This window comes from Paecilomyces variotii (genome assembly GCF_004022145.1).
Source record: "Paecilomyces variotii strain CBS 101075 chromosome Unknown C8Q69scaffold_12, whole genome shotgun sequence".
NCBI lineage: Eukaryota > Fungi > Ascomycota > Eurotiomycetes > Eurotiales > Thermoascaceae > Paecilomyces > Paecilomyces variotii.
In genome coordinates this window covers 238,889-258,674 of record NW_021167151.1, presented here as the reverse complement: position 1 = coordinate 258,674, position 19,786 = coordinate 238,889, and the positions used below count along the sequence as shown (strand labels likewise).

Sequence of the window (19,786 nt, the reverse complement as noted above, 5' to 3'; positions counted from 1 at the left end):
AGACTCTTTTTTTTTTATTTATTTATTTTTTTATAGCATGACTGTATTATTATTATTATCATCATCATCGTCTATAAAAAAACTATATCCGAGAGAAAAAAGAAATAGACTCAGAGGGAAAAGCGCAGGAGACGAGACGATCCTAGCGAAATAATAAACATGGAAGGGAAAAGCGAAACGCAGCGCCTAGCTTCGAGTATATATAGACTCACTATACGATTTGTCCTGGAGACGAGGATAGTTTTCCACCAGAGTGATAACGATACATCGACGCAGGTTTATAGATTTTTTTTTCCCCTTACGAGATAACGATGGATTGCACGCGCCTGCAGGGCATTAATTATCGAGGATTCCTAAAGCGGATATTAAGAATCAGAAGAAGCAGGATAGATTCCGCGATGATGGGTACGGAATGGTCGGGGGGTTGAGAATTATGGAGAATTATTTTTTCTGATGGGAAGTTGTTTAGGTGAAGAATTATTCGTACATACATGGGTCGTTCGTTTAAGAGCTGTCGTGTGTACGGAGTAACTGGGATAGGTATGATGGCGACTTTTGTGAGAGTGCGTATGTCTTGACTTCTCACAGGGGAGATACTTTCGAATCCAGGTGATTTACACCAAGGCCGTTTGTGGATGAGATTCAGAAGTCGAAAGTGACTGCGTTGATGGCTGGCGATGGTTTATTTCTTCTTGAAGGTCTGTATAATGTATGTACATACATACATACTACTATACTCCAGCTGCAGCATAGTACCTGACAAGGATTCTTTTCCCTAGATACAGCCTCCTTTCTCACCTCCGCTACAATACTGCAAAAGCGAACTATCTACCTACCTAGTTATATCATATCGGATTACTGATAAGAACGCACAATCAAACCCAATCAGCCCGCCTAAACCGACTGATCTAGTTAAGTATATCTATCCGCAGACCTGGTCTAGATCTCCAGGCAGCAAGTTAGTTATTCGAGTGTGACTGTGATTATGGTACACACACGTCACCGCTTCTAAAGTTACGTATTTGACCAGGATAAATAGAAGTATGGTAATTAGGTAGGTAGGTAGGTAGGTAGTTACTGTATGCATACAAAGGGAAACGAATCGAGAATCGAGAATCGAGGTAGTATAGAGTATGGTATACATGAGCTGATAAGAAAAAGAATTACTCATTAGGTAGTTATTGCAGTTTGGGGTAGACAGTGATGATAGTTAGATTTGAACTGGGGTTTAGATTTAGATATTTCTTAACTTGTTGAGGATTTATCTACTTCGCCTTTGTATTGCGTATTGGGTGGATGAGATAATACGATATTCTATTCCGTCTTGCAGGTAAGGCGAGATATGTAGAGGGAAGGTATGTTAGAATGGCTGCGCGTGATATGTTCAAGAATTTGCTCGAGTGAGCAGGATAAATGAGTAGATCTGTCCATTGTTCAGGGACAATAGACTCAATTACATGTAAGCTACATCCCACACTGTCACCTGATGAATCGATAACTCCACAATTGGCCAATCAGCGCTGAGTGTTTCATCTCAGCCGTGGGGGCCAACGGGGAGGAAGAAACAATTCCGGAGAAAATATCATTATTATACCAGTCTTTTTTTTTTGTGGCATACCTAGATAATTAATTATTATTTCTTAGTACCCCCAGATCCCGACTAATCGTCACCAGGCCAAGACGACGGCAGAGATGGCTTGATGATAACCATGGTCATGCGTACGCGCGATCTCTGCTGACTGGATCTACCCCTTGCACCCGGGGGTCCAAGCCAAGGATGAACGAGCGGAGACCCAAAGAGGAATCGGAATGTCTCAAATTTTTTGAGAGAAGAGAAAAAAAAAAAAGTCACGCCCTGGGACAAGACCAGTGTGGAAGAGGAAAAGGGAGCACAGGACCTCACAAACAGGATGGCGGGGAGCGAATCGGGCAAGGATCCCGCATGGATCGAGAATTGACTTCTGTCGGCGTCGACACGAGGCGGATGTGGATCGATAGTTGGAATTGTAGGTATGGTAGTGGTTTCTGACGGGAATGAGAATGGCTGAGCAGCAACGGCAGGCTGACGATGATGTACTCGACGACCTGCCAGATGGTGACCGTTGGACTATGCCACTTACCTGCGCATCCGTGGAGGCTGTGAGATGCAGGATTGCGAAGGTGATTGATTTATGATGATTGAATCTCGAAGACTAGAGACGCGCTACTCTTGCCGTAAGCAGTACAAGTATTAATTACTACAAGAACCAGACCGCGGGGAGTTTCGGACCCGCAGCCGGTGGTGCGGGCGGTTGGATACGAGAAGTTAGAAGAAGCTGAACGGCTCGACCGGCTGTGTGATTCCAGGTGATGCTTATGCTCCCGCGTCGAGGCGGATAGAGCGGTCCAGCAGTCAGACGGATACCTCGTGAGTACCTGGATATACGCGGGCAGTCTGCAGCAGAGACAAGTCTCTCATAAGTATCTGTCAAGTATCTCACAGGTATCTCACAAGTACGCCTGGCACGCGGGTGCAGCAGGGAGGTTGGCTGTCAGCCAATCAGAGCCCCGGGGGGGCCGTGAGTCACACCTGCAGCGGGCGGGGCTGACCGTCGACAGGCGACTATGCCGCTTCCGGGAAGCCCCGCCCAGGGCACGGGCCCTGACTGGCTGCGCCCAGAGGCCCCAGACACACCGGCGACGGGCGACGCTGACTGGCTGCGAGGCCGGGCAGCTCGCTTCGGGGCGCACACAGCGGGCAAGTTGACCCGCCCAGGACGAACGGTCCCCCATAAGACTGCCTGATCCCCCCGTCGCTGCCTGGGTTCCTCTTTTTTCTCTTCTTTCTTTCTTTCTCATCACCAACCATCACTTTGACCACAGATTATCTATCCCAGAACGAACATTTGACTGCTTCTCCATCATGGCGGCCTAGACTCGCTCGCGCAGACTCCCTCGTCTATCTCCCTGAGACAGACACCATAGCCCCTCCACGGACTACGTTTGAATCTCTTCTCCCTACAACAACCCCTTCAGAGTCTCCTGTCCCAGGATCTCTGAACTTCAGCATCGCTCCGCGTAGCTCAAGTTCGCTCTCGACCAGCACCATTCCGTTCGACTTTCAGTCGTTCACCACGGATAACTCTTTGCAAACATGGCTCCCCACGCCCCCGCCTCCGCAGCCTCAGGCGCATCCGAATTCGAACAGCAACAACAGCAGCAACAACAACAACAACAGATTGCCCGAGGACTTCGTGCTCTACCCGCCAGTGCCCGCCTCTCGTCCGCCAGCCAGACTCTCGGACGCGCGTGCTCCAGCACCGTCGAATACTGCCCTTAAGGCGTCACCCTTCAACGTTCCCCTGGTCCCCTCTTCGCGGCGACTCTCCCTGAATCTACACCAGCAGCAGCAGCCCTTGTCTGGCTCGCCGGTCCAGGTCCCTCGAGTGTCCAGGTTGATCACACAGTCTCCCGGGTTCACCACGTCCAATTCTTATCGGTTCAGTCCATCCAGCCGAAAGCACCCTTTGCATAGGCGCTTCTACGCCGCTTCAGTGCCTTCGAATTCACCACAGCCCACTCGCCCTCCCGTCCCTCTGTTCTATAGCACACGGAATCCTTCGTCCAATCAGAAACCGCAATCCCAGCATCGTCGAGTCATGTCCGCATCCAACATCGCGCAAGGTGAATACCGTCCCTGCTTCACCCTCCACTCCTGACTCAATTAATACTGACTGCATCTTCAGATCTGCCAGAGCTCTTCGATCTCTCTACAAACACCTTTGGCACCGAGTTCGAGTCTGGCCCAGAGTCCACTATGTTCTCCCCTCAGCAATTCATCAACGGCGGCTTCGTGGTGGGCAACGACCCCCTCGGATGCCAGCCCACCGGCACCGTGTCGCCCAAGGATCTCATGATGGATGCCTCGGCCCCGCCTTCCACCTCCTTCACAGACATGAGCACCCCCTCCTTCGAGTCGCCGGGTTACTTCAGCCACGACACCTCGCCCATGTTCCCGGCCGACCCAGAACTGGCCCCCGGCCACGAGGAGTGGGAGTCGCTCTTCCCCTCCAACGACGGGTTTGCTGCTCTTGACGAGCTCAGCATCCCCGTCGCGCTGCCCTCCAAGCCTGCTCCTCCCGCGGAGCCCATGATCCGCAAGTCGTCCTCTCCCGGCCAGTCCCCCGCTCCCAGGACTCCGTCAACGAAGCACTCGACGACTGCGGGTATCCGTAAGCGTGAGAAGCCGTTGCCTGCGCTCAAATACGATACCAATGATCCTGTTGCGGTCAAGCGCGCTCGAAACACCGAAGCGGCCCGTAAGTCCCGAGCCCGCAAGCTCGAGCGACAGGAGGAGATGGAGCGTCGTATTGCCGAGCTCGAGAAGAGCCTCGAGGAGGCACACCAGCGCGAGGAGTACTGGAAGGCTCTCGCACAGGCCGCGCAGTAAAGCCGTGGTCTTTCATGACTTGTTTGATTCCACTCATCACTCGGTTTCTTCTTCTGTTCTTTGCGTCGTCTGATTCTGTTGTGCTATATCGTCGGATCAAATTGTGTCCAAAAAAAGGGTATGTGTGGTGGTGGGGGTAGAGCCCCCCCAATTCCTGTCAGACCCCAGATGTCTCGAGTACCAGTCGGCCTCCGGAGGTCGGACGCCTTGACTATGACGCTCTTGACGGGATCAAAAAGTGCTTTTCATATGGTTCAAATGTGCGCTTATTGATGATTGTCAGTTCTGTGTGAACCTATTATCTTCCTGTTACGCTGCATACTACAATAGATGCACGCTTTGTTTGGGTGTGATCAAACCACCCATCTTATCTACTTTTTTCTCTTTGATCTACGCAATGGCCGGTTCTGACGTCTCCTGGTCCGCCCTTGTGGCGACGGGATCGACTCGTGGCTAGATTGTTTTGTTCTGTTCTATAGTTGTTCAGGTCGAGTCCTAGCATACCGTCGGGATCTCGAATCTCCTCTATTCTTTCAAATGCTACTATTATGCGACTCAAGACTTTCTCCGATAGCTTGTATTGAAATCTACTCCTTATCCTCTTTTAACTTCTCCCGCGTATCCTTTCCATGTCCTAAGTGCCGAAGCAGTGTCGAATTCGTGCTGCCTTCATTATGAGATCGTTCACCGGCGCGCGAGCGAGTAATCCAGCTTTCTTTTCAGACTTGTAAGCTCGAGTCTTGATTTCATCTGGCTTGCCCAGTCTCTATCTAACAATGAAACTAGTTCGATACCCTACACCCGATTTTGGATAATCCCAGGCTCTGCCACTCTTCTATCTGGAACGAACAGCATCCTATTCTCTAACTATTCTCCTTATCTCTTTTCGACTCAATTCTCAATCTTACCCGTTCCATTCGCTGTCCTTACGATGGCTGGACCTTCGTGATGAGGAATCTGATTGAGTGTTGATGGTGATACTGTACTGTTTATGCGATTCGTAACTAGTTAATTATTTTTATCTATGCTATGCTATCTATATGCTGTATGCTTTGGCGTGGAGGGGGGATAATGTTATGTTATATGTTCAGTTCAGGCTTGGACTTTTTATGGAGAATTTGGATTCGGATTGGATTTAGTTCTGATTTTTCGGGGGGGGGGGGGGGGGGGGGGTTGACTTACTTTTTGGTTTGTTATGGAGGTTGGTTAGTTAGCTTGAAGAGATTTTTTTGGATATGATATGATTATGATATGATAAGAACTTGAGAATTCGCTTATGGAATTGGCTTTTCTTGTTTCTGCTCGTGTAGTAGTAGTAGTGATAATATCTATCCTTATTGCTTTGGGTAAAGTGCTACGAAGGTAGGGTAAGTGCGGATAGACTATTTGTCTGTTGTAACTCTAGTATCTATGTATTCGTTGGTGTATATACGTATATATACATGCTAATAGCAGGGTATAGACTACACGCACAGCTCAGACTTGCCTTTTTAACCTTCACGAGCCGGTCCTTTGCGCTACACATCTCACTCAACATGTTCCCTAATTTCCACCCTCGGTTGCAGCCCAGCGGACCAGTTTCAACCGAACGCCACTCTCAACGCGTACTTTATGCCTTCTGAGTAGAACTCCCCCCATGCGGGGCACGAATGGGGAAAAGGTCATCCGGCTCATTCGCGTGTTTAAAACCAAGTGCATGTCGGAAGGCATAAAAGTGAGTGCGGTCATTGCGGCGAAACTGATCGTGGGAACGCAACCGACGGAGGAGAATGGGCATGTGATGAAAGTGAAATGGAGGAAAGGTGGCTTCAGAAGTATCTGATTCCTATGTTCTGTCATCATCGCTGGCGAAAGTTGGGACTGCTGTGCAGAGCCCAAGGATATGTATGTATGAGACGGCACCGAGGGACGACTGATGACGGACCACGGACGAAGGATGCTCCCAAGAAATAACTAGGGTCACTCGACATAGGAAAATGGAGGAATGGTAGATTGCCAAATCAGGTCAGGATATGAGTACCTTTGCTCTTGCCACTTTCCATTTTTGCAGTACGCGCCCCGAACTGAATGGCCCGCTTTTTCTCGCGTGCCACGTTCTTCATACCCAGTCGCAGAGCCAGCAGACGAAGAACCCTTTTTTGAGCTTCAATGTCGTCGATATCCGTTCCGTTAGTGTTGGAATTGGCTGACGAGTCTGGATCAGGAGTCTCGCTAGCCTTTACGTCGGAAGCAAAAGTAGACGTTCCGAACCCGCACTTTTCCCACACAGGAGCCTGCACGGCCCAAGCGACAAAGTCTTCGTCAAGATAGGGGAATCTGGCTTCACGGCCCCAGTGCGAGATGACCCGATCGTCGCGTCCAAGATTTCTCTTCCCGAGACGCCCGACGTCAAGGTCGATCTCATCAATGAGACCTGCGAAGCCGTCGCGAGAAAATGCCACCCCGTGCCGGCCATACCCGGCGAAGAGCTCATCAGCTCCCAAGCCTGAGATGAGAACTCTGGCTGAAGTAGTATAAGGGACAGCTTGCGTCGTTTCTCCAGTCACTTGGGCAATGGTACCCTGGCCGCGGGAAGCAAAATACAGCGCGCACGCAATTGACAGATCCATCTCCGTATTGTGTGGCCTCATGAGGCGCTTCACGCGCTCTCTATGTTCCGATGTCTCGCTGTATGGCACGTCTATGGCAACAAACCGCCAGGTGCGACCTGGACACACGCTCTGCAACTCCGCGTGTGCTGCACGGCCGGTAATGCGGTCCGGGCAACGTTCATATACGGATTCATTGGATTTTGTCTGAGACTTCGCGGCCGCCGCTGCAACGCGAGGGTTTTCGAAGGCAACATTGAGAAGATCGACGGATTCGTCTGCCGGAAGGATTTCGTGAGCTAACCGGGCTAGTACTGTGCAGTCAAGACCACCAGAGAAGAGAACGGCGACTTTCGAATTCTGTGCTGCAGAGTAGTGCGGGGGTTCTGGAACATTTCGAATCCTTAGTTCAAGCGATCGCCAGAGCTTCTGTCTGAGGGTTTCAACAGCAGGGGAACCAAGATCGAGTGTAGGAGGTGTTCCTGCAGGTACTTCTCGATTCATAGAGGGGATGGGATTCTTCTGCAACTGTAGTCAGCATGATATTCTCGCGGTCTAGACCTCCAAGGGCATACAAGGAAATAAGTAGGGGTAGTGGCGTCGTCTTTGGACAGCCAAGGTATAGTAGTGATATTGAAAGCAGATGCACGGCCAGCGTGGTTGAGGACAGCTGTATCCAGCGAGTCATCGCGGAATGTACGCGCAAGGTCAATCATGTGCAGTCCGTTAGTGTCAACTTCCTCGAAATGCGTAGAGGAGGTTCCATCACAGATGCTACAGATCCTCAAGTTTCCCTCCTCATCGACGCCTTGGAGCAGAGATCGTCTTCCTAAACAGTCCCTGCTGTAATAAATTCTCGAATTAATCCCATCGTAAAACACGAAGGAGAACGGCCCTGAGATACTGTTGACAAGGTTACAGATTCTGCCAAGTGAGTCCGGCGGAGATGCCACATCCCCGTTCACCTTCACACAGTCAAGGAAAAGGGAGAATATGAGCTCAGTGTCATTTCCCTGAACGGGGTCATCGGAGATTTTCCATGCTTCTCCGTTCCAGCAAAGCACGGACTTGCTAGCGTCATCAACCAGAGGCTGGGCATGAACATGGTCACCCCTCAGAGCCAGAACAGTGGAAATAAAAGTAAGAGAAAGCTTTTCGACGCTGTCTTGACCAGGGGCGATTCCCAGCTGGATAGTATGAGTCTGAAAGCTGTCCGGTCCTCTGTTTCGCAATAAAGTAGCTGTCTCCTCTGCGGGAAGAACAGGGCCTGATGTGCTCAGAGAGAAAAAGATACCACACATCTCAGCATCTAGTTCCCAGCACAGGAAATATTCCACGTCAAGGCTCGTTGTGTAATTAATTCGAAGCCGAGGCGCGACCTGGAAAAGAAGAAGAAGTTGATTGCCCCACGGGACTCTGGGGACGGATCTCGGGCGAACGATGATCCTGCGGTTGGCCTCAGGAGCGCCCGCTTTAGATCGAGCTTCAGTAGACCTCAAGAGCTCATTCACAGCTGATACCCTCCCGTCTCTTTGCTTCTGTTATTTCCCCAATAGAGCCGGATCTCTGCATTGTCATCTCAGAATGTCATCTTGTTTTCCCTGAATAATCCTGCTTAAACTGAGCTCTGCGTTACGTCCGTTGCCCGTACTTGCATATGTCTGCCCCAGACATCCCCACGTCTTCCTCGGTTCCTGAGGAGAAAGCGAACGATACAGAAACACAACAACATGAGGGAAATATGCGTGAAGAAACAACAGTCCCCGCGGAGTCTCGAGAGTCGTTGAAGGAATCCCAGGATGAGGCGCCGCCGCCGCCGCCGCAGGATGACTCCAGCGTTGGACAAGCTGCGGAGACGACGACTATTTCGAAAAGTACGCCGCAACAGTACGCTCATGGTCCCGCCGTTGTGACTGCCTCTACCACAACCGTCGAGACATCAAATGTCCAGGCGGAAGCACTTGCGAGACAAGTCGATGAGCTCTCTGTCTCCGAGAAGAGGCCGGGACCGCTGCGTATCGACAGTTCCCTGGATGCGCGCCCTCCTCCACCGCCCGAAAAGGACCAGCCGTATCTCGACCCTACCCCCAAAACACCAATGATTCCGCAATCGCCAATATCCCCGGGGAAGCTTTCTGACTACGCCGAGAAGGAGTTACCGGACGTGCCTAAGGATAGTGGCATGGATGACAAACAGGAGGCTGAACCCGGAGCCGGGAAGGGTGACGATTCGCAGTCGGAGATACAAAGTATAATGGACCAATTTGGGGATGAATCTGGAGTGCGAACGGAGGAAGTCATGTCCCCCCGACTTGAGTTGGCGGAACAGTTTCTCGGTGCTCCCAGACAGTTTCCTCCCCGAGGGTCTAGTCTGGAGCATCCCAAAGGCGGCGACAATGCTCAGCAGCCCAAGCGACCTCCTAGTATTCAGACATTTTCTGCCCCCGTCGTGCCCCCGAAACCATCACCGCACAAGGGGCCTATGCCAGAAGCACCACCGATGACACCACTCTCTGCGACCTCCATAGGGCCACCCCCGCCGGCTGAGCCTGATCAGCCTTTCGACTTTCATCGTTTCTTGGACCAACTGCGTCACCGCACTGCAGATCCGGTAGCCAAGTTTCTCCGTTCCTTCCTCAATGAATTCGGGAAGAAGCAGTGGATGGTCCACGAGCAAGTCAAGATAATTAGCGATTTTCTGGCTTTCATCACCAACAAGATGGCTCAGTGTGAAGTGTGGAGGAACGTGTCTGACGCAGAATTCGATAATGCTAAGGAAGGCATGGAGAAGCTGGTGATGAACAGATTATATTCGCAGACATTCTCACCGGCGATACCACCGCCTCCTACTCCTACGAGGAACTCCAGCAAAGGCAAGCGCAAGGATATAGAGAAGTTACTAGGCCCGGGAAGACGCGGCCAACATCAGGAGGATGTTGAGCGTGATGAGATTCTGGCACAGAAGATTCGAATTTACAGTTGGATAAGAGAGGAGCATCTAGACATATCGCCGGTCGGTCCACACGGTCGTCGCTTTTTGAATCTGGCGCAGCAAGGTTAGAAGACTCTCTCTATTTGCTTGGCCGGTGACTCTTCTGACATTATTTACAGAGTTGTTAAAGATCAAAGGGTATCGGGCACCCCGTGACAAGGTTATTTGCATTTTGAATTGCTGCAAGGTCATCTTTGGTGAGAACGCACACGCTTGATTCTGTCCTGGCACTTGACTCATTGGATTGATGGCAGGCCTATTGCGAAACTCAAAGAGTGCCGATACTTCAGCAGACTCGTTCATGCCGATGTTGATCTACGTAGTTCTACAGGCAAATCCCGAGCATCTGGTCTCCAACGTTCAATATATTCTTCGATTCCGTAACCAGGAAAAGCTCGGCGGAGAAGCTGGTTACTACCTATCTTCACTAGTACGTCGCAACACTGTTCAGTACGGCTGAACAAACACGCTAATCATGTGCAGTCTGGAGCCATCCAGTTTATCGAGACTCTCGATCGCACGAGCTTGACTGTTAGCGATGAGGAATTCGAGCGGAATGTGGAAGCTGCCGTCTCCGCCATTGCTGAACAAAATAGACAAGCCGAAGCCCAGGCCCGTTCGTCACTAGATTCTAGACCGCTAGAGAAGTCCGTCTCCAGTGGATCGGAATTGACACCGCGAACTTCGCTCGAAGCAGAGCCATCTTCCCGTAGAAGGGATGCGGCTCAATCCAGTGACGAGGAGAGTGCGCCTGTTGCGGGCTTGTTACGGACGATTCAGAAACCGCTGTCTACGATCGGGAGGATATTCACTGAGGAGACTGGGCTAACGCAGCCAGCCACGTCTCCTCGGCCGGGTACCTCCCCGAGACTCTCTCCAGCGGTCTATCAACCCCCACGCAGCAGTGTCGAAGAGCGAAGATCCGGTGAACGGCCACGGACAGCAGCGCCACGACAGTCTCCTGGGTCCATCGATGCCCAAGAGGCTGCTGCGCGACAAGCTAGTGCTGAAGTCGCGGAAGCCCGGAGGATACAACGTGCCGAACACAATGACGTTGTAGAGTATGTGCAGTTACCTTTTTACCTGCAGTGCAGGATGCTGACAGTCACCCAGAACGCTTTCGGGTATGTTCCCAAACTTGGATAAGGATGTGATCGATGATGTCGTCAAGATGAAGGAGGGCAGGTAAGTCAGCCAGTGGCATCGCGACCTCCTGACGAAGCATTGGCTAACTTGTCTTGTTCTAGAGTCGGTTTGGCCGTGGATGCTTGTCTTGCTCTGAGCTCTGAGTAAATTCCTCTTTGCATGCCACCCGTCTTGACGGGTCCAGCATCGCTTTTTGACCAGGCGTTCGATCTCTTCCGGTGTTCCTGCCGGACTGCTTTGCAATATCCATTTGCGATTACAGCGTTTATAGTTTAGGGCGTGGTATCTTGTTCCTCGATATTTCGACTGGTCCCTGAACTTGTGAGCAAATAGCTGGGTGGAAATATTCCTTTCTCACTGGTCACGGCTTTCCCGTGTGAATGATGCATGCAGTCTAGATACCTTGGGGCATGTATAGAGACAAACCTCGTAGTTATACCAATCGACGACCGATCATCGACGTCTCGTCTTATGTAGCTTTGTCCTTCGTGTAGTATCCATCTCTACTACCCGTACACGCTGTGTATGATGTCCTAAGAATATGAAGTTCATCAGGTACTACTACTCATGTCTGAGACTATCAGAAGTCCTCGAAACCAGAGTATAACTCATTAGCCATGTTTATGTGCTCGTACTTTGCCCGTGACTCCTCAGAACCGAGAAGTTTTCGGTGGATGTTGGAGCTCGGCATGGCCTCCGCCAACTCGCAGTTCCATTCCTGTCGAAAAACTACTCTCATCTGAAGCTAGGAAAACTGCAGCCGCGGCAACTTCTCGTGGCTGTCCCATTCGACCCATCACGTGAGTATGCAATATGGCGGCGATTCCCACCATTTGCACAAAAATCTGTTCTGAAACATAGCCAATAATATGCGATTATTCAATCTCGCTTACACTAGTGCCATCTCGTATTCCCCACCGTCAGATATATAAACAGCGTCTCCCGCGCCCTTGAGCGCTTTTTTTCTTTTCTTCTTCATACTTACCTTGTTTGGGTGGCTGCGATCATGAAGGCGGTCCACCACGGGTTGGTCCCTGCATTGCACAGCGCGGAGGAACAACCCGTCCAACGGCCTTCGGGTCATTGGCAGGCGTATTCTTTGGCACCTTCCACCATGTGGAAAACAATTTTCTCTTTTTCATCAGTCTGTCAGCTATATGCTGGCGGTTGGAGAAGAAGATGTAGTGATGTAGTATGATAAGATGGATGCATGGTAGATAATGATGAATATCTTGTGATTGCAGTGCGTTAGATGTTGGGAGCTTGAGGCGCAGCTGCGAGTCTCGGGAGGCGATATACGCGTCGTGGCTAGTGACCTGTTGTGGTGAGCTACGAGCTCGTGAGGCGCAGCAACGAGATACGAGATTGGACATAACGTTTAGCAGCTTGTTTTTACGGTTCCTGGCGTCTCTAGCAATTACTTCTCTAGAAGCTCTCTAGTTAATCAAATCAAGAAGCTGCTTCGCCTCTCTTGGCGGCTGTTTGTACCTAGGTATCCAGTAGCAGATGACGTTGTTCATCCAACATATCGCCACTGCTTCCGCCATCTGAGTCACTTATAACCATTCTTCTCAGATTTGAACGACAGTCTTCAGTCACTAACATCTCTGTATATATACGAGCTTGAATCTCGTCCGTTTGATCATTCAGAGTCCCATATTCAGAGCCAAGATCCCAAGAACCTAGGACACTGAAAGCTTCCAACTTTCCAACTTTCCACTCAGATTCCCCTCTCAAGACAATCATCCAAAATGCCAGTTCCCATGCCTACTCTCCCCGACCACGACCCCAACGGTCCCGAGGACAAGACCGTCCGTGACCAGGGCAGCATCGGCACCGCATCTCTCGAAGCCCTCGCCTCCATCCCGCGAAATGGCAACACTCGTCTTCCTGGTACAGGCAGCGGTGGCACCGTCACCGCGCCCGGCTACCACGCAGCTGAGAACGGCGATCTGCTCGAGAACCCCTCCAGCAACCAGAGCCTGAGCAAGGAAGAGGCCGATCGACTCTACGCGGAAAACATTGAGGATGAATACGCGAAGCGCGAAGGTGGCGCTTGAGCTGTTTACCGAGTTTGAACAGCTGTCGCGGGGTAATGATACAAGCAGTGCATCAGGTTACAGCTTGCCAGGATTGTGGGAAGATACCACTATCTGATCTACCTGGTACTGGTGCCAGTTTTAAAAGATGGAAAAGAGAACAAAAGGCGCTTTTGTGGCATGGACGGGATGGAATGAAATGATCGATTACGAAAAACATATCATATGTGAGACGTACTGTTGTTTGCTGTACGTCGTGTCTTTAGTCGAACTGGGAGGCGCTACTAGTATTAGGAGTTCATAATTAATGTGTTGTATATTATATCGAAGTCTAAATATACTCTCTTCTCTCTCTCTTCTATAATTACCTATCTGGTGTTACTATTAGGCTACCACGTTGCATAGATTATTAGAGCCAATATGGCCCCGCTTCGCGGTACTACGAAAGTTCCTAGGGGTGAACGAAGTAATACATTATTATTTGACTAGGCACCTGCATAACGAACGACCGGTTTATATCTCGCAAATCAATCTCCTTTCGACATTTTTTCAAAGATCAGTAAATAATTCTCTGTCATCTCTCGGGCAATATTAATACTCTAGTTTGTCGCAATAATCCTTTCTCGCCTTTTTTTGCTGCCACTGCGTCATGGCTGAGATACATGGCTTATGCAAGCCCGAATTCGACCATGTTCGTCGCATTTTCCAAGAACGCATCGCCCAAGGCGAAGAGCTCGGAGCCTCTCTCTGTGTAGACATCAAGGGAGAGACCGTGATTGACCTCTGGGGCGGCCACGCTGATCCAGCAAAGACTCGACCGTGGGAGGAAGACACCCTCACAGTGGTCTGGTCCTGCTCCAAGGTCGTCTGCGCACTAGCTGCGGCTATTCTCATCGATCGCGGCGTTCTGGATCCTGATGAGAAAGTATCGAAATACTGGCCTGAGTTCGCTGCCAATGGCAAGGAGAACATTACAGTGGGCCATGTCCTCAGTCATACATCTGGTCTTCCCTCATGGGAGCCGCCCATTACATTTCAGGAGATCTGTGATACACCAAAATCAACTGAAAAACTGGCGCAGCAGGCACCCTGGTGGACTCCTGGTCAATCCTCCGGGTATCAGCTGGTCACTCATGGACATCTGATAGGCGAGCTGGTGCGACGCACGACTGGAAAATCATTGAAGCAATTCATCACCGAAGAAATTGCTGAACCGCTAGGAGCGGATTTCCGTCTCGGATTAGAGCAAAAGGACTGGTCGCGTACGGCAGATATAACTCCTCCTCCGCCTATGGCATTGGACCGGCTTAGCCCAGAAAGCGTCGCCCGCAGAGCTTTCATTGGGGCCGTGATAGAAGCGGAGGAGTCCATGTCGCTCGAGTTTAGAAATGCGGAGATCGGTGCTTCGAACGGTTTCGGAAATGCGCGCTCTCTGTGCCGTATTGGGTCAGTGATATCATTGGGAGGTACTCGAGATGGTAAGACGTATCTCTCGCAGGAAACTATCGAGCAGATGATCCAGGAGCGGATCAATGGCCAGGATCTCGTACTTGGGAAATCTCTGCGATTCGGCCTAGGGGTCGGTCTACCAGCGCCAGAGACGATATCTGGGATACCGCAAGGTCGTGTTTGCTTCTGGGGAGGCTGGGGAGGCTCAACGATAATTATGGATCTGGATCGCCAGATGACTATCGGCTATGCAATGAACAAGATGGCATCTGGAACTCTGGGCAATGCTAACACAGGGGCCTATGTTGAAGAGATCTATAGGGCCCTTGATAGGTAGGATCACTACTATGGTTACCTGTATACTTGGCCGCGCACTGTGACATCGTCATTGTTGACTGGGGACAATATAGAAACAGAAAGTTCCTTGCTGTACTTATTACTTCTTGAGGTATTAATGACTTAGATTCTCTAGCTAGTTCGCGCTGTTTACCCTCCATGGAACTTGGTGTATTGAAGAAACCCATGTGTATACACACAGTCTGACATAGGAAGTATGACGCGTATCGGATTCTAATCAACTCTTCAGGCCAGGTCCTAGTACTGTACATTTGATCAATTTAACCACGCTCTTCCGTCACTCGAGATAGGACAGAAAGATGCTTCAGTGCGATGTTAAACAATGCAATGGCAGTTCAGACATCTGGACATCTCTTGCAAGAAATAGGGGAACATTTAATCAATTGCCTTTCAGTCTTCCACCGGCACCTGCACCGGTAATTCATAACCTACCATAATTATCACTCTTACGTTCTGTCTAGCGTCTGGTTCTAATTCAGACACCCGACTGAGTGACTACAAGGCTGGTTCGGATCCACCGGGTTGTATGGTACTCCGAAAAGGAGGCGGAATGACATATTCTATTATTGGAAAACTTTCGAGATCCGCAAGAACAACAAGATAGTAGATACTTTGGGAGAGAGAAGTTTTTGTTTCGACAGAGACACGAGAGATTGTTCCATCATATTCTCGCATCGTATTATTATAGTCATATTAATTATCAAAATTATTGTAAGACCAACACGAGCTTAGAAGACTCAGCAGATCATCTCCTCTTAGGGCGATTCGCGCGTTGGAGATCTGCAATTTCCCTGCGACTATGAGGGCTTACTTCGATGGTCATTCACCCTTTCGTGCTGATGGAGGGGTGTCTCTCCTGTAGTTATCTATTTCTTGTTTTGTCTTACATCCTTCGAGCTGCCAGCACAGCAGTAGGTTGCTTACTTCTTCACCTTCTCTTCCCCCCTCGGCCCGTCCGGCTGAGACAGAACAAAAGACAGCCTGCACAGCCTTGATGGTAACGTAGACCTGCCCACTCGGTTCCAGACTCCGAATGCTCGGTACCATGAGACGGCGGACCCCTACAATAATATTAATGCAACCGCCACCGACCGTTGCGCCCCTGGTGTTGTTTCTAATTCCGTTAGATTATCAGCCATTGGACGGACCATGGATCGGAACAAAGTTCTGCTATTTTTTTTATTTTTGACGCCTCCTGTATGAGAGGATTTATTTAATTAATGCTTGACCGAATTCGGGGGATCCGTACTTAGCTAGTTTCTTATTACTGTCGCATCGCATATCTGTTTTTTACTACGTACTTCATCCTGCTGTGTTGAGTGTACCTGACAGAATAGGGATTGAATATACTATACTATCTGTTATACGAAATATCGGATCTTCTTCACAAAGAGAATATCATTTTATCATTTAATACAAAAAAAGAAAGAATACCATCACGATGCAACTCAAATCCATCGCAATCCTCCTCTTCTCGACTATCGCTTTCGCCCAGGAAGGCGTCGAGAAGAGAGCCGAGGAATCAAGTCTTAACATGTAAGTCAGTCACACAGCAATTATCATCACAACTTCTTCCTTCAAGTAAGAAGTCGCAACACTAACTTCACTTTCTCGTACACAGCGCCGCTATCACAAGCTTCCCCAGCGAGATAAGCTTCCCCTCACTGCCCACCAACTCGATCCCACCATCCGTCCTCTCCGTCCTGGAGACGGCCGTGCCATCCTCCGTTCTCGACGGCCTGGCCACCGACTCCGCATACCGTTCGTCCTACATCAGCGCCATCAAGGCCGGCTCTACCCCCGCCTGGTACTCGAGTCTTCCTCCGGATGTGAAGGCGTATGTCTCAACGGCCGTCATCAACACGGCCGCTGCTACTGCTACCGGTGCCAGTGCCAGTGCTAATGCTACCGCTGCTGCAACGGGGTCGTCGTCGGCGAATGCTGCGCTGGCGCCGGCTCCGACGGGATTCATTGCTGGAAGCGTCGCTGGCATCGCGGGCGTTTTGGCTCTTGCGTTTGCGCTGTGATGGCTTCGCTTCTTTGTCTGTTATTGGTGGTTAGTGTTTTGTTGGAATAGCGCGCGTACTTCTTATGCTCATAAGGGATGGCGGGCATTGTGTTCCCTCTCTGCGTATTTTGGGTGGTCGTTTCTGAAGGGGGGAGATCAGCTGAGCGCTAGACGTTCTTGTATCGTGTGTGTTTTGTATTGTTTTGGATATACCCCCTTGAATATTATAGGTACAGACAATATGGATTTCTAAGTTATTCTCATGCGTTTTTTTTTTTTTTTTGTGTTAGGTAGAGAGGTAGGGGTTGGATATGTCTCAGTACAGATTATTGCTTGAGCACTGCTGCCAATGACTCTCAATAAAGTTCAGTTCGCAGTAATGAAGAGCTCAAAGTTATATCTCATTGTTATATAGTTGATAGGCCTTTTTTCTTAAGAAGGACTAATATCATATTTGGTCCTATTTTCAAATATTTGCACGATATATATACGTTCATATAGTTGTAGTCCAGATCAAAAAGGGTTCTGCCGCTAGAGTACATATCTCTTCCCACGCTACCCGTCCATGCTCATCCGCGATAGTTACATAGTCCAATTAAACAGCAACGAAACCAGCAATAATTGAGAGAGAAGAAAAAAGGAACATGGCTGTGTTTTCTTTCAGGTCAAGTATTCCCTGCACACATCCTCTAAACTCCGCAGCTCCAGATACCACCGGTAACCTGAGCACCAGGGTCTGGTACAGCCTGCATGTTCGCCTTCATTGGTGGTGGGGCGGGCATCAGCATCATTGTTTGGTTGTTCATCTGGAAAGGAGCTGCTCTAGCCGCGACAGCAGCAGCAGCGGGAGCAGCAGGAGGAGCGGCAGGAGGCGCAGCAGCAGGAGGTGCAGCAGCAGGAGGTGCAGCGGCAGGAGGAGCAGCGGCAGGAGGAGCAGTAGTAACAGCAGCAGCAGGAGGAGCAACAGTAGTAACAGCAGGAGGAGCAGCAGCAGCAGTAGTAACAGCAGCAGCAGGCGGTGTAGTAGTAGTAACAACAGGAGCTGCTGCAGCAGCAGTAGTAACGGCAGCAACTGGTGCGCTTGGGGTTGTTGCTATCGCAGCGATACTGGAAGCAGCAGCGCTAGTTCCGAGAATCGCTGCAGAGGCACCGTTATCGCAGCTACCAGCGCCGACGGTGATAATGTTCGCGTCGGCCACTATACATCCATCAGCTATGGTCGAGAACAGTATTGGGAGGATTCGAACATACCTTGGAAGACCTGGGTGACTTCCTCTTGTTGTTCTGCTACCTTGGTGATCTCTCGGACAGCGTAGGAAGTAACAGCAACTCCCGCACGGATGTCAACCACCTGCTGGACGACCTGGACAACAGTGGTCTAAAGCCAAATCAGCGATGTTCCGCGAATAATAGCTGCGTGATATATCAACCAACCTTCTGAACAGTGACCAACTTTTGCACTCGTAATTCATCCTGTTCAGTGATAATCGCCTGGTTTCCAGCCTGGATCTGGACAATTTTCTTTTCCAGTTCGGCGTCGGTCTGGTCAACACTGACAACATCTGTCTCGCTTTCGCTGACAGAAGTCGATGCTTCGATGACCTCATCTGCCCCAGCGCCTACAGTCTGGCGTCTGTCTTTCCTGTGACTAGGGACGAAAGTCAACTTGCGCACAGGATCAGGGACTCCTCGAGGGACCAGTGCGTCCCAGCCATAGATGCTTGGAGCTGTACTTCCATTAGCATGTGCTCATGGCAAGTAAAACAGTAGACGATGTTACCAGCTTGGGTTGCAGTAACGGCAACCAGGCCGATGAGAAGTTGATACAGTCTCAAGTATGCCATGGTCTCAATTGAATGACAGTGGAATATGTACGTCGTCAAGATGAGAATCAAATCGAAAATGAGTGTAAGCACTGCGCGGTCACAGACGCGGCAGAGGAAAAGAAAGTATGGTGGTTAAGATAGACCAGCACTGCTGACTATGGAAGCAAAAGAAAGAACGGAAAACCAAGGCAGTACACTGGGTATCAAGGCAATGAAAAGGAAAAAGAGAAGACCTCCATTGCGGCTCTCAGACCAGGTATTTCATATAGCCAAAGAGCTGCTAAGCCATCTCCTATACCATCGAGTCCTGGGCATGGGCTTTGATGAAGGGCGAAAGCCACAAGGGTCTCGAGATTTGTTTGGCCCTTTCGAAAAAGGCAAGTTCGTCTGTATGATCACCACCCTATGCTCTTGGCCCATACCTGGTGGAGATCTAAGCACTGTGCGGAGACATGTTCAAGGCGAGAACCATACTGCCAAGATCAACGACCGTCGATGAAAGGACCCCATCACAAGCCTCCAGAAACAGGTGCCCTGACATGTAGGTAAGAGGATTTTGTTGACTATACGCAGAAAGGCTAGAATTACCTGACTGAACAACGGACTAGGAACAAGATTGCCTAACAAGGAACATTACAGGGCCCGATTGGAGTCAAGCGCAGAGCTGAAGTCCGCTGAAACAGGAACGGTCGGAGCTGTCCTGCCTAAAAGGATACGAGCAGACACAACGAGCGTCATGACCGAGTCCAGGGGGTCCACCCGTATACCAACGATGGAACAGAGCATAAGAACTTGAATTGATCAGACTTTATCAAGACGGCAACTGTCACACGTTCTTCACGGGGGTGTACTGAGGAAGCAATGTCTTGGATGAATTAGCAGCTGAAAGCAGATCTTCCTGGCTGAGAACGCCGCCGATACCAAGAAGTGACTATTGGGCGATCAGCATCTG

At 50.1% G+C, this 19,786-nt stretch overlaps 7 protein-coding genes across 7 annotated transcripts; 5 read left to right on the top strand and 2 right to left on the bottom strand.

Annotated features, from left to right (window-relative positions):
- Positions 1–1,777: 1,777 nt before the first annotated feature.
- On the top strand, positions 1,778–4,429 carry C8Q69DRAFT_447301 (hypothetical protein; the record flags this gene model as incomplete). Its single annotated transcript, XM_028629194.1, has 5 exons — positions 1,778–2,006; positions 2,347–2,407; positions 2,483–2,558; positions 2,877–3,663; positions 3,726–4,429. The coding sequence occupies 5 exons, from the start codon at positions 1,778–1,780 to the stop codon at positions 4,427–4,429; spliced, it is 1,857 nt and encodes a 618-aa protein (XP_028482267.1).
- Positions 4,430–6,429: 2,000 nt separating this feature from the next.
- Positions 6,430–8,318, bottom strand: C8Q69DRAFT_407348 (asparagine synthase; the record flags this gene model as incomplete). The annotated part of the gene is made up of 3 exons (XM_028628152.1): positions 6,430–6,640; positions 6,671–7,536; positions 7,593–8,318. The coding sequence occupies 3 exons, from the start codon at positions 8,316–8,318 to the stop codon at positions 6,430–6,432; spliced, it is 1,803 nt and encodes a 600-aa protein (XP_028482266.1).
- A 178-nt stretch (positions 8,319–8,496) lies between these two features.
- Positions 8,497–11,277, top strand: C8Q69DRAFT_477762 (putative guanine nucleotide exchange factor Vps9). Its single transcript, XM_028631347.1, has 5 exons — positions 8,497–10,073; positions 10,129–10,206; positions 10,264–10,439; positions 10,493–11,194; positions 11,257–11,277. The coding sequence occupies exons 1-4, from the start codon at positions 8,675–8,677 to the stop codon at positions 11,153–11,155; spliced, it is 2,316 nt and encodes a 771-aa protein (XP_028482265.1). The 5' UTR covers positions 8,497–8,674; the 3' UTR covers positions 11,156–11,194; positions 11,257–11,277.
- A 1,440-nt stretch (positions 11,278–12,717) lies between these two features.
- On the top strand, positions 12,718–13,529 carry C8Q69DRAFT_84094 (hypothetical protein). The gene has a single exon (XM_028634097.1). It carries the CDS (start codon positions 12,907–12,909, stop codon positions 13,213–13,215), a length of 309 nt encoding a protein of 102 aa, XP_028482264.1. The 5' UTR covers positions 12,718–12,906; the 3' UTR covers positions 13,216–13,529.
- Positions 13,530–13,843: 314 nt separating this feature from the next.
- On the top strand, positions 13,844–14,980 carry C8Q69DRAFT_488279 (beta-lactamase/transpeptidase-like protein; the record flags this gene model as incomplete). The annotated part of the gene is made up of 1 exon (XM_028632042.1): positions 13,844–14,980. The coding sequence occupies one exon, from the start codon at positions 13,844–13,846 to the stop codon at positions 14,978–14,980; it is 1,137 nt and encodes a 378-aa protein (XP_028482263.1).
- A 1,278-nt stretch (positions 14,981–16,258) lies between these two features.
- C8Q69DRAFT_477755 (hypothetical protein) lies at positions 16,259–17,358 on the top strand. The gene is made up of 2 exons (XM_028631346.1): positions 16,259–16,536; positions 16,622–17,358. Exons 1-2 carry the CDS (start codon positions 16,442–16,444, stop codon positions 17,025–17,027), a joined length of 501 nt encoding a protein of 166 aa, XP_028482262.1. The 5' UTR covers positions 16,259–16,441; the 3' UTR covers positions 17,028–17,358.
- A 262-nt stretch (positions 17,359–17,620) lies between these two features.
- C8Q69DRAFT_84028 (hypothetical protein) lies at positions 17,621–18,973 on the bottom strand. The gene is made up of 4 exons (XM_028634096.1): positions 18,789–18,973; positions 18,443–18,735; positions 18,260–18,386; positions 17,621–18,206 (listed from the first exon to the last, which is right to left on the bottom strand). Exons 1-4 carry the CDS (start codon positions 18,850–18,852, stop codon positions 17,698–17,700), a joined length of 993 nt encoding a protein of 330 aa, XP_028482261.1. The 5' UTR covers positions 18,853–18,973; the 3' UTR covers positions 17,621–17,697.
- Between the last annotated feature and the right edge of the window lie 813 nt (positions 18,974–19,786).